The sequence below is a fragment of the Galeopterus variegatus genome, unplaced genomic scaffold, assembly GCF_000696425.1.
Source record: "Galeopterus variegatus unplaced genomic scaffold, G_variegatus-3.0.2 Scaffold108, whole genome shotgun sequence".
NCBI classification, from domain to species: Eukaryota; Metazoa; Chordata; class Mammalia; order Dermoptera; family Cynocephalidae; genus Galeopterus; species Galeopterus variegatus.
In genome coordinates this window covers 111,129-124,129 of record NW_007726219.1, presented here as the reverse complement: position 1 = coordinate 124,129, position 13,001 = coordinate 111,129, and the positions used below count along the sequence as shown (strand labels likewise).

Sequence of the window (13,001 nt, the reverse complement as noted above, 5' to 3'; positions counted from 1 at the left end):
GAGGGCGGCGGCCCCGACGGGCGGGCCGGGCCGGGGCCCGCAGGTAACGTGTGCGCACACGGGGTCCGGGGCCCTTCGTCCTCGTCCCAGCCGGCCAGGCCCTCGGCCTGGGGCGGGGTTGGGTTAGCGCGGCTCGCCGTGCCGGGGGCCCCACCGCAGACACGTCCGCCGCCCCTCGGCCTCGTGTGGACGGGCCTCGCGCAGATTCTGTTTCCCGTGGGACTCGCGTGGCAGCTGCCATCCCGTTAGCCGATACGGATTTGGTAGCACCCCAGCTGTAGAAATAGGACGTGGGTCGTGTTGCGTGTCTGAGCGCCCCGGTCAGGAAAGCCCCTCGGAGGCCACTCGGGAGGGTAGGTGGCTTGTCCCCATTCTACCACCCGCGGTAGGTCCGGGTGGTACAGCGGGTTAGACCCCCCGCCCCGCACAGCCAGGGGACAGCGATAACGCCATACCCTGCGAGCTCATCAGTGACACAGCACGTCCAGGGGCCCTTGGCCTAGCAGCAGAGGAGGCGGCTAGAGAGGCTCACACCCACCGCCCAAAAGAGCCATCTGACTTAGGGTCTCCAACTTGAAAGATTCCTGTTGTGCAGATGTGACCTTGTAGACCAAGTGTGTCGTTTGCTCGGGTCAGGGGAGTTTCCCTCTTTACCGGCAGTGGGAGTACCTCCTTGCCCACTCCTGAGCTTGCCTTGTGTGTCACATGCCTTCGTGTGCACTGGACTTTTTACATGCTCATCTGAGCCTTTGGAGTGGTAGGTCTCCAAAGAGTGTATTACTCCTACTTAAAAATAAACTAAGAAGTTTATTACTCTGACTTTTAAGTGTGTAAAAATGTCAAAAAATGGCTATAATGTTGACTTGGAGACTGCTGCAAGTAGACCTTTTTAACCATCCATTCCTTCCTATATCCATTTACTCAATAAACGTTTATTGAGGAACTTCTGTTGGCTGGGCCCTGCTGGGGGTAGCACAGTAAACAAAACAAGCCAGACAAAGCCCCTACCATCGGGGGCTTTGGTTGGTATTGACTTTGACCCCATGGACAGCCGGGACCTTAGTGTCTAGGGTTTCATTTCATGTGAGAGTGAGAGATGGAACAGAAGGGGTTCATTTGGAAAAAGAGGACTGACAGTGTCTTCCCAGTATAGAAGGGTCCTGTGGAAGAGACATTGGCCTTGCCTTGTACACAGGGCTCCGTTTTATATCCACGTGCAGTACTGTTGTGTAGTGTGTTTTGGGCCTGGGGTGGAGGGGCAACAGAGATTTTCACTTAAAACTTAAGTGCTGTCAGAAAGCTTCTCCAAGTACATGGTATGATTTTTCTACTTATTCTAGTTTTCTTCATTGTCTTACAGTTTTATGGTCTTTATTATATAGGGCTGAATTTATATTTACGTACATATATTTTTAATTTTCCTTTTTACTGAGGTGTAACTTCCATATGAAGGTAGAGTGCACTCATCTTAGGTTTACTGCCTGATGGGTTGTTTTTTATGTAGACATCCTTGTGGCCATTATCTAGAACAGCATGGTAGGGAGTCATCCATGCTGTAAATAACAACGTGTGTTTGGACCTTGGATTTTGCTGAATGTCTTTGTAGTGAAGCAGATGACTGTGGTTCTCCTTCATAGTTTCCCAATTTTGAGATATTCCTACATTCTGGGATAAATTAGAGTAATTGCATGCTAAGTTTTTTGATACAATTTTTTAAATTTCAGTTTGCTAATATTTTACTTAGGATCTTGCTTCTATACTCTTAAGTAGGTTTGGCTCATTGTTCTCTAGGCCCATCCACTTTTTAAAAATTATCCTTGTCAGGGTTGGTGTCAGGAATGTGTTAGTTTCATAAGGGAAACTTCCTACCTTTTAAAAATTTATTTCTTGGGAGTTTGAAAGTACCCAGTGTAGCTGGGAGAGAGGAAAGGCTTACTGGAGACGGCATCCCCTTTTGGGTGGCCTTGGCAAGATTTCCCTGAGTTGACAGGAGCCCCTCTTTTCAGTGCAGGTCCTAATCTGAAGGAGTGGCTGAGGGAGCAGTTTTGTGATCATCCACTGGAGCACTGTGAGGACACGAGGCTCCATGATGCAGCCTATGTGGGGGACCTCCAGACCCTCAGGAGCCTATTGCAAGAGGAGAGCTACCGGAGGTGAGCTTCACTGTCCCAGGCCTGGTCCAGGTACTCGGGGCCCCTGTGGGTCTGCATGAAGCTGCGGCTCACAGTCTGGTTTGCGATGACGACCCTGATGCTCGGCGCGATGACGACCCTGATGCTCGGAGGAATGTGTTCCAGTTTCACAGGATGGAAATAAAAAAGGAGACTGCAGAAGCGTGGTCAGAGTGGTAGGAGACAGCCAAATTGTGTGGGCAGGGAGACCTGAGTTCAAGTTCAGCTCTGTCATTGAATTTTATATTTTCTGGCAACTTCTGGCTCTCTCTCAGCGTCAGTTTCCTTGATGTTACTCTTGAAGGCAGCACTGTTACCCTCTTCAGTAGTGGCCCTGTCCTCTCTTGAATCTCTTGTGGCTCTTTATCCTAAGTGGTCTGTACATTTACATTCACCTTCCTTAGGTATTTTCATCTGGTTCTCTCTCCTCCCTAGCTACTCCGGCCCTCAGTAATCTATCTCCAGGACCTGGGGCTCAGCCCCAGGGCAGCCGTCTCTTCACCATGGGGATATGGTGCACAGGTTCTGCAGGGTAAAGATATGAAAGCATTTCAGAAAGTCAAACACAGGTGGAGGCATTATAAACCAGAGGATGACTAAGGGATTGCCCTCCTCTGTGAGTCTTTATTGCATATTACCTGCGTGAGAGAAGGGAGCAGGCTGTTTCCTGGGGGCGTCTCTCACGAGTTCTTCTGTGCTTTCTCTGCAGCCGCATCAATGAGAAGTCTGTCTGGTGCTGTGGCTGGCTCCCCTGCACACCGTTGCGCATTGCAGCCACTGCAGGCCACGGGAACTGTGTGGACTTCCTTATCCGGAAGGGGGCTGAGGTGGATCTGGTGGATGTAAAGGGACAGACTGCCCTGTATGTGGCTGTGGTGAATGGGCACCTGGAGAGCGCCCAGATCCTTTTGGAAGCTGGCGCCGACCCCAATGGAAGCCGGCACCATCGCAGCACTCCAGTCTACCATGCCTCCCGTTTGGGCAGGGCCGACATCCTGAAGGTTCTCATCAGGTTAGTGCTGCCGTGGCTCATGCCTGCCTGAGAACGTGGCTCTATCCCTACCTGGGCCCTGCATTTGCTTTTTTTCTTTCTTAAAATTAGGCTTGTTAGAGGATTTGTCTATTTTGCTAGTCTTTGTAAAGAGGTTTTTCTTAGCTTTATCAGTTCTCTTATTTTTTTGCTCACTGATTCATTTTATCTACTTTTATCTTAATTTTTTCCCTAACCTTTGAGTTGAATGCTTATTCATTTTGTTCTCAACTAATGTAAACTTTCACAGTTATTAATTTACCTTTGACTAGAGCTTTGGCCATATCCTCTAAGCTTTTTCCTTATTTTAAAAATAGCTATAATTGAAGTTGATTTCTTCTTTGTTCTTAGAGTTATGGAGGAGAGTTTTTAGTAACATTTTTTATGGACTTCTAATTTTATTGTATTGTGCTCAGATAATATGGACCATATAGTTTCTGTTTTGGGGATTCTTTGATTCTTTTATTGTTTAATGTCAGACTACATTGTTGTGGATGCTTGAAACAAATACATGACCATATGTGTTTTATTTGCCTGGTGTAATGTATTAGCCTAAATTATTTTATTCAGAGTCCCTCTCTCTTTTTTTACATTTTTGCTGTTGGATCTGCCACAAACATAAAGTCAGTCTCTAGTCATTGTTGTGATTTTGTCAGTTTCCCTTTGTATTTGGGATAGTTTTTGCTTCGACTATTTTAATGCTAATTGAGCTCATAAAAGTTCTTGCTTATGGATTATGCCCATTATCAAAACAAAAGAGTACTACTGGTTTCATTTAAGGTTTATTTACATAGTATTATATAATATGTAGTTTTAATCTTAGTGAGTTTAAGCAGTTCTGTGTGCTGATAGAGAACTACTTGACAGTCTAATTCTGTGTTCTTTAATACAGTTAACGTTCTTGCCATAGCTGATGTTAGGGTCTATTTCTGTTATTTTTCTGTTTCTTCACTGTTGCTTTTATTGCATATCTTTTGTTCCATACTTTCTTTGCTTTCCCTTTCCATTATATTTTCCCTTTCCATTTTATTTTTTGGCAGGGGGCAGGGCTGGCTGGTACAGGGATGGTGTTGTTAGTACCACATTCTCCCGAGTGAGCTAACCAGCCAGCCCCTTATGGTCTTATTTTAATTGTACTAATGGTAACCTTTATTTATTTTTTTTGTTTGAACCGGATTGTGTTTTCATTTTTCATGTTTCCAGTGATTTCTTTCTACCAAAGATGCTTTCTTCCTTCCCTTACTTAGGGGCCAGATGGTTGGGTGGTTGAACAGAGTGCAGTTTAGTATTCCCTTCACCCTGCACAGAACATGGTTTCTAAATTAGGTACTGAGAATACGTTTATTGCACCAAAGGTTTTATATATTAAATGGCTATGGAATTAGCTTTTAGGAAGATAAGTGAGAAAGATAGGTTTATTAGAGAGTGGTAAAGCTGTGAGGCTTTTTTCTCTTTTTAAGGATTTCTAGCCTGATAATCTAAGCCACCTCAATCCTATACTTTTGCATGTTTGCGAATGTAAGTCATTAATTTGGAAATGTTTTTGAGTAGGATCAATCAATGAAATTCCATCTTGGTTCCAGAGATTCCTTTGGGCATTTCAGTCAGTTCATGATGCACAACTGCTTTGAGTTACCTGCAGGCTCGACTGTGTGAAGTGCATATGCAGATGCCCTTCTTGAGAAAGCACTGCTAGGACATCTTATTCCCTCGCGGAGCACAGGTCATTACTTTATAGTGAGTTACCAAGAACAGATATTATTCTATTGCAAAGTTTTCTATATTCTAAATTCCAAGATAATTGGGGCCGGCCCAGTGGCGCACTGCGCTAGTGCGCCACTTGGGAAGCGCGGAGGTGCTCCCGCCGAGGGTTCGGATCCCACATACAGACCAGTTCCCGCTCGCTGGCTGAGCGAGGCGCGGGGGCAACACGGAGGGTTGCGATCCCGTTGCCGGTCCCGGTCCGGTACGGGGGTGACACTGAGGGTTGCGATCCGTTGCCGGACACGGAAAAAGACAAAAAAAATAAAAATAATTTAAAAAAAAAAATAAATAAATAAATTCCAAGATAATTGGGGCCGGCCCAGTGGCGCACTGCGCTAGTGCGCCACTTGGGAAGCGCGGAGGTGCTCCCGCCGAGGGTTCGGATCCCACATACAGACCAGTTCCCGCTCGCTGGCTGAGCGAGGCGCGGGGGCAACACGGAGGGTTGCGATCCCGTTGCCGGTCCCGGTCCGGTACGGGGGCGACACTGAGGGTTGCGATCCGTTGCCGGACACGGAAAAAGACAAAAAAAATAAAAATAATTTAAAAAAAAAAATAAATAAATAAATTCCAAGATAATTGACTTTTAGAAAATGAGAGTGATATGGTTAAGTTTTACTGAACAGATAATATTATTTGAATATAATCTAAGTTTAACTCCTGCATTCCTTATGTCATTTCCCTCATAGGCAGGGCTCTCATTTTACACTCTGATAATGTTCTGTCCCTTTGTAAGTAACCTCCATTTTGTTATTTGTAAATTCCCTTGATAAATATTGCTGATGTTTTAGAAAAAAGGGTAAGGAGTGGTACTTCTATATGTGCAAAAGTTGCATAGATATGTTGAGTTATCCCAGTGGTTCTTTGCCAGTGATATTAAAAGCAATAGAGGAATTTGGAAAATATTCAGGAGTAAAATTAACTGGATCTCATCCAGTATATTTTTATGAGTGGATGAAGGGCTGTCTTTCCCATAGCTCAACTAACACCAGATTGTCATATTGCCCAAAATTACAAACGTTTTGGAAGATGTGTCCTTAGGAATAAAGAAGAAAAAAAAAATCTCTACTTGAAATCTAGTTTTCCTTTTCTTAATTGCTGAGTGTGAGAAATGAAATATCACATTTCTGATTGGCTTTGTATGTGTTTCAGAATGTTTCTCCTGTCACTCTTAGAATATCTAAGAGAAAAGGTGATGTTTACGTTTCTAGTTAGTGGAAGCTTCATTGTCATGTGAGCATGTTGGTTTGTGTGCCTGTGCTCAGCCTATCCTACCTGAAAGCAGCAGTTTTGGTTCCATGGGAAAGTTCCTTTGGACACTTGGAATGGCGCTGAAGGGGCAGATTATAAAACATGATTGCTGGCTCTGACTGTTGGCCAGCCATTTTTTTAATAAGGCACGGAAAATGATGTTGGATTCCTGCATGTTGGGCCCATCACCATGGTTTCCTACATATTGCCATTTCCTATTTCAAATGATATACTTAGGGGATGACCAGGCTTGTGAGACATGGCAGGACTGTCTGGGGCCAGTGAAAGCTCAAGGAAACAGGTGCTGGCTGTCTTACGTTTCCTCAGCTTAGAGTCAGGTAATGCACCTTGGGCAGGAATCTCACAGAAGTGAGCTTGTATTCTCAGTACCTCCTCTCAGGTTGTACATGATTTCAGTTTGTCTCATTACTGCTGATATTCACTCGATCTTTTGATTAAGGTGTTATCTGCCAGGTTTCCCCTTTGTAAAGCTATTCTTTTCTTTCTGTAATTAGTACATATTTTGTGGGGAGGTACTTTGCAACCATGTTCCTCATCTTAAATTTTTAATTTATTTATGTTAGCATAGACTCATGGTTTCTTATTTTATCCGAGTTACAATCCATTATTATTGTTACTGGTTACTTATTTTGATGTTCAGATTGTCTCAGATTTGGCTACTGGTAGCCTCTTCAAGGCAGCTCTGTGTCCTTTTGATGTGTCCCCATTATCCTTTGAGTAGTTCCTTACTTTCTTATGTAACACAATATTCTAGGCTCATTTTGTACTTTGCCTGTCTCAGTCCTGGAATATGTCATTTCTCCAAGAGTCCTGGTTTCTTTTAGTGAAGAATGGTGTGTAGAAACCAAGGTCTGAACACTAGGAGTGCTTATTGCTTTTGGGTTGTCACTTGTTTTCAGGTCCTGCTACTGAAACAAGCTAAGGTTAAACATACATGCCACATTTCTGTCTGTATTTCTATATATATACATTGACAGGAGTTCACCTTGACGCCTCTAATCCATTCTAATACCACAAGGTTCATTCTAGTTTTCTCTCTTTCCAAATTTATTATTTTCCTTTTCAACAGTGAGAGGTCTGGTTCCTGTTATTGTTGATGTATTTACTTATGTTACCAATCCTTCATATGTAACCAATTTCCTGTTGCTGCTCCCCTTCCCACACATGCCTCCTCACCCCATTTGGGCTCTGACATCCCATGCCAGGCAGCCATCCTTAGCAGGTGCCTTCCACACTTTGCCTTCCTCACTTTTCCTCACTTTCTAACCCTCTGAGCTAGAGGCCGCCCTCGCTGCTGTAGTTGGCTGACCCATGTTTAGAGTAAAAATAATTGGTGGTTTACACTTGGCCTGGGAGACATCTGAATGCCTGATAGAGAGCATATATTTGGGTGTCTGTAAGCACAGTGACAAAGGCAGGTAAAGTTCTGCCTTTAGAGTCATTTAGAGATTGGCACTGGTAGAGGTTGAAGCTTCTAAGTCAGGTGGCTCCTGCACCCGCCCTGTGTGAGATTCGTTTCCTCACACCTGAGCTGTCACTGGGGGTCAACACAGGACAGCCCTAGGGATTGCCTCGCTGACTGCTGTGTGCATGCCTACAGCGGAGGCCTGCTGGTGAGCTGTGCATCCTGCCCAATGACTCTGATGCTGGGAGGGCTCTGTGATAATCATATGAGTCTGGGTGTTTAGTATGACTGAAAAGAAGAGCCACCCCGGTGGGCAGTACATGATGGTACCCACTGGATATGCAGTTGGGTTCATTTGGGTTTTTTGCTTTCAATTTTTAGAAATTGCTTTTTACTTAATTTTGTTGTACAAATCTATAAAACAAGATACGTTTAAAAAAGTCTAGCTTCTATCCTTGTCTCCTTTGTCCTATTTTTTTCCTCCCCTATATACAACCATTTAAAAAGTTGTATGGTTTATCATTCCATTGTTAGAAATAAGCAAATGTGTGTGCGTCTAGGTGTGAGTCATACACACAGAGACGTACTGCAACCACCTTCCCCAACTGAAACAGCAGCATGTTATATACTTCCCTCATCCTGCTTTCCTCACGTACTAATGTGCCCGGGACGACATTCCAGCACAGTCTGTGGGGTTACTCCTCTTTCCTTTTCATAGCTCTACAGTGCTTCTGTGTTTGGGTGAAACACAGTTCATTCAACCAGTCCCCTATTGGTAGGCATGTGGGTGGTTTTGTCTCTTTAGCTGTTACAGATAGTGCTTTAATAAATTGTCTTGTGCATACATCTTTCTGTAGTTTTGCAAATGTGTCCTGGGAATAGATCCCAAGAAGGATGATTGATGGGTCAAAGGGTAAATGCAGATGTAATTTCGATAGCAATTGTCAAATTCCCCTCTGTAGGCATTGCTCCATCTTGCATTGTCTCAGCAGTGAATGAGACTTTGTGTTTCCTTAAAGCCTGGTCAATAAACTTTTGGATTTTTCCCAGTCTGATATGTGAGAAGTAGTATTTCAAGGTATTTTAATTTGCATTTCTGTTGTTATGAGTGAGGCTGAGCATCTTTTCATATGGTTAAGAGCCATTTACAACTGTGCATATCTATAGCTCAATTTTCAATAGGGCTGTTGATCTTTTACTTTTATTTTTTATTTTTTGGCAGCTGGGCAGTAACAGGGATGGAACTCTGGACCTTGTTATCAGCACCACGCTCTAACCAACTGAGCTAACCAGCCAGCCCGATCCTTTCCTTTTAGAAGCTCTTCATATGTTAAGGATATTAACCCTTTGTAATATTTTCCCCAGTTTTTTATTTATTGTTTTACTTTGCTTAGCCATTATTTTTGCAACACAAAAGCTTCTTTTCCTTTAATGTTTGTGTTAAAAACATTTTCTCAGGCCGACCCCGTGGCTCACTCAGGAGAGTGCAGCGCTGGGAGCGCAGCGACGCTCCAGCCGCGGGTTCGGATCCTATATAGGAATGGCCGGTGTGCTCACTGGCTGAGCGCGGTGCAGGGCAATCCCCTTACCGGTCACGGAAAAGACCAAAAAAATAAAAATAAAAAAAAAACCATTTTCTCTCTGGATGTTATGTTGTAGACAGATTTTACTTGAAGGTTTTCTTCTAGTTTCACGGTGCAGGGCAATCCCCTTACCAGTCACGGAAAAGACCAAAAAAATAAAAATAAAAAAAAACCCATTTTCTCTCTGGATGTTATGTTGTAGACAGATTTTACTTGAAGGTTTTCTTCTAGTTTCTGTATGTTTTCATATTTTAAAGTTCTGATCCGGGCCAGCCCGGTGGCGCACTGGAGAGTGCGCTGCTTGGGAGCGCGGAGGCGCTCCTGCCGAGGGTTCAGATCCCATGTGGAGACCGGTTCCCGCTCACTGGCTGAGCGCGGTGCGGGTGCAACACTGAGGGTTGCGATCCCGTTGCCGGTCAGTAAAAAAGACAAAAAGACAAAAAAAAAAAAAAGTTCTGATCCATGTGTAATTTATCCTGGTGTGTGCTGGGGTAAATGGATTTAGTTTTTTTTTTCCGTATGGATATCCAGTTGTCACAAAAAATACTTATTAAGAAGCCAATTTCTACCCTATTTATTTGAGATGCTGCCTTTATCATATACTAAATTTCAATATGCAGTTTGGTCCCTTTCTGGATTTTCTGTAAAGTTCTATTCTGTCGATTTGTCTATGTACTAATACTGAACTGTTTTATAGGCTTTTATAATAAGCTTTACTTATGATAGGACTACCTCCCCCTATTATTGCTTTGCTTTTTCATCTTGTTTGATCTTCCAAATGAACTTATAATCAGCTTATGTGGCTGCAGTAATGCTGTTTTTATTTATTTGTATTTGTAATCAACTTAGTTCTAGGAATGATAATTTATAAAATAAACTTAGGGAAAATTGACATCTTAATGATGTTGAGTCTTCTTGTCCAATATTGTGGTATGTCTTTCTATTCTCTTAGGTCTACTTTTGAGACTTTCAATAGTATTTTATCATTTTCCTCTTGCAAATTTTGGATATTTGCTGTTTATGCTTAGATATATCATTTTAAAATCTATTTTGCTATCATAAATGGGGTCTTCTCTTCCACTTTATCTTTAAACTTGTTTTTGTTTGTATATATGAAGCTTATTGATTTTCAACCTGCTACTTTAGTAAATTCTCTCATTGCTTATTAGTTTTTTTTTTTTTTTTTTTTTTTTTTTTTTAGGGGCTTTCCAGACATATGATTGTATCCTCTGAAAATAGGGAAGATTATTGTTTATTTAGGGCTTTCCAGACATATGATTGTATCCTCTGAAAATAGGGAAGATTTTACCTCCTTTTTTCCAATCTTATTCATCTAATTGCTTTCTCTTGCCTAATTGTACTGCCTTCAGCACCAGTGTTAAATATGATCCCAGGAAGTGGGACTCTGTTGTGCTCCAGCTTTAGCAGGAGTGCCTCTAGCAGCATTTCCCCATTAAGTGAGATGCTGACTTTTAGGATAGCTATCACTTCCTATTTTATTAAGTATTTTTAAACATGCATAAGTGTTGAGTTGTCATATTCCTCCTCCACCATAGACTTTTAAATTGATACTTATAAGTGAAATTAGTTGGTAGTTTTTCTTTATGGTGTAGCCTTTGTCAGGTTTTGAGATTATTGTTGCACTAATTTTATACGATGAACTTGGAAGTTTTCATTCCACTTATTTGCTCTGAAATAGTTTAAATAGCCTTGGGACTATTGGATCTTCCAGGATTTGAAAGACTTTCCTTAGGAATTGTTTTGTGAGGGTGGATTCTGGGTTTTTACCTGCTGTCTTATCTTGCTGGAAATAATGAAGCTATTTGTGATCTATGGAGTCTCCTGGCTCCCAGTGTCACTGAATTAAGGCCTTCCCCTGAGGGTGGCTGTGGGGATCTTTGTGGGCTGTGGTTAGTGCACTGCAGGGTCTGATTTTCCTGCTTTCCCCCATAGGTATGGGGCTGATGTTGACATCAACCACCACCTGACTCCTGACATCCAGCACCCATATTCCTGGAGGCTCACCTCCTTGGTGGTCTGCCCCTTGTACGTCAGTGCAGCCTACCACAACCTCCAGTGCTTCAGCCTGCTCCTCCAGGCTGGGGCGAACCCTGACTTCAACCTCAATGGTCCCGTCAACACACAGGGGTTCTACGGGGGCTCCCCTGGCTGTGTAATGGAAGCTGTCCTGCGCCATGGTTGTGAGGCAGCCTTCGTGAACCTGCTGGTAGAGTTTGGAGCCAACCTGAACCTGGTAAAGTGGGAGTCACTGGGCCCAGAGTCAAGAGGCAGAAGGAAGGTGGACCCCGAGGCCTTGCAGGTCTTTAAAGAGGCCAGAAGTAAGTGGCCTGAGTTCAGCTCTGACTTGTAGTCTGTTTGGATTGATGGAATAAACCAAGATGTAGCAATTAAAAAAAAAAAAAATCCTGCTAAGCATTTGGCCAAAATCTTCAGTTAGAACTAGCAGTTTCTAGAATGGTCATTCAGATTGGTCTTCTTTTTTTTAAATTCCTAGACACTAAGAGTTTGTATCAGTAAATCTATAAAAGTACATGTGTTTGCACGTTCTTAGAATGATACCCTCTTTACCGTTTTACTCTGCTTTGTGACCCCAAATTCTTAAAGACAGTGAATTTTATAGGTGATTTTTAAATGAGGTCCTACAACAAATTATAAGCCCATTCCCAGGGCTTCTGTTTCTTCAGTTCCACTCAAATACCGTTATTTTAGATTGTGTCATGTCTAATTTTTGTTAGAATAAAGTCCATAGCTTGCTTACTTATGAAGAAAAATTTTGCTAATGAATTAATAAATCGATAGCAAGAGAGTTTGGAATTGATCATGGCTTGGGCTTGTTACCAGAAGCTGTTTGGGATTCAGAAATTAACCTTGTGCATCCTCTGACCACCTGCCCACAAGCCCTTTCCTGCCTTGGTCTTGATGGTATTTGAGTTGATAACCTCTTTCTTAACCCCTTACCTCTCACAGAACTTAAGTTCATTTTGTTTTTGTAATTCGATTTCCCTAAACCAGTTCGTTGAAACATGCTCTTGTTTAGCCTTCCCCAGAATAGTTGGTTAAGGGCCAAGCCCGTGGCGCACTTGGGAGAGTGCAGCGCTGGGAGCGCAGCAGCACTCCCGCCGGGGGTTCGGATCCTATATAGGGATGACCGGTGCGCTCACAGTGCTCACTGGCTGAGCGCGGTGCGGCCGGTCTCAAAAAGGACAAAAAAAAAAAAAAGAATAGTTGGTTAATGGTCAGTTTGGTGTATTAGTCCATTTCTGTTGCTTATACCAAAATACCTGGAACTGGATGAGTTAGAAAGAAAATGAAATTTATTGCTTACAGTTTCAGAGGCTGGGAAGTTCAAAGTCCAAAGAACACATTTGGTGATGGCCTTGGTTGTGGTGACAGTGACCCAGGGGTTTCACATTGTAGAAAATGGCAGAGCAGAGAGACTAACCTCTTAGGTGCTCTTCTTTTTAAGCCTTCAGAACCACGCCCTGACCACTATTTTTAATCCATTCACTATAGCATGATCCTACGATCTTATCTCCTCTTCAAGACCCCACCTTTCAATTCTCATAATAGGATTTCCCACCTTCAGCAGTTACAGTGGGAATTAAGCTTCTAATATATGAACCTTGGGGACACAATTCTATCAATCCACAGCAGTTGGGAACCACATTGGTAGACTAAAGCTGCTTGTGTTCAAGACTGTTTCACTTGTTTTTTTTTTTTTTTTTTTTTTTTTTTTTTTTTTTTTTTTTTTTTTT

At 42.8% G+C, this 13,001-nt stretch overlaps 1 protein-coding gene across 1 annotated transcript in view; it reads left to right on the top strand.

The window, feature by feature from the left end:
• The window catches only part of ASB1 (ankyrin repeat and SOCS box containing 1), a 15,749-nt gene that overhangs the window by 1,420 nt on the left and 1,328 nt on the right, over positions 1 to 13,001 (top strand). The window contains exons 2-5 of the mRNA XM_008586030.1: positions 4 to 43; positions 2,007 to 2,153; positions 2,881 to 3,183; positions 11,179 to 11,564. Coding sequence (XP_008584252.1) covers positions 4 to 43; positions 2,007 to 2,153; positions 2,881 to 3,183; positions 11,179 to 11,564 — 876 coding nt within the window. The remainder of the gene's footprint in view (positions 1 to 3; positions 44 to 2,006; positions 2,154 to 2,880; positions 3,184 to 11,178; positions 11,565 to 13,001) is intronic.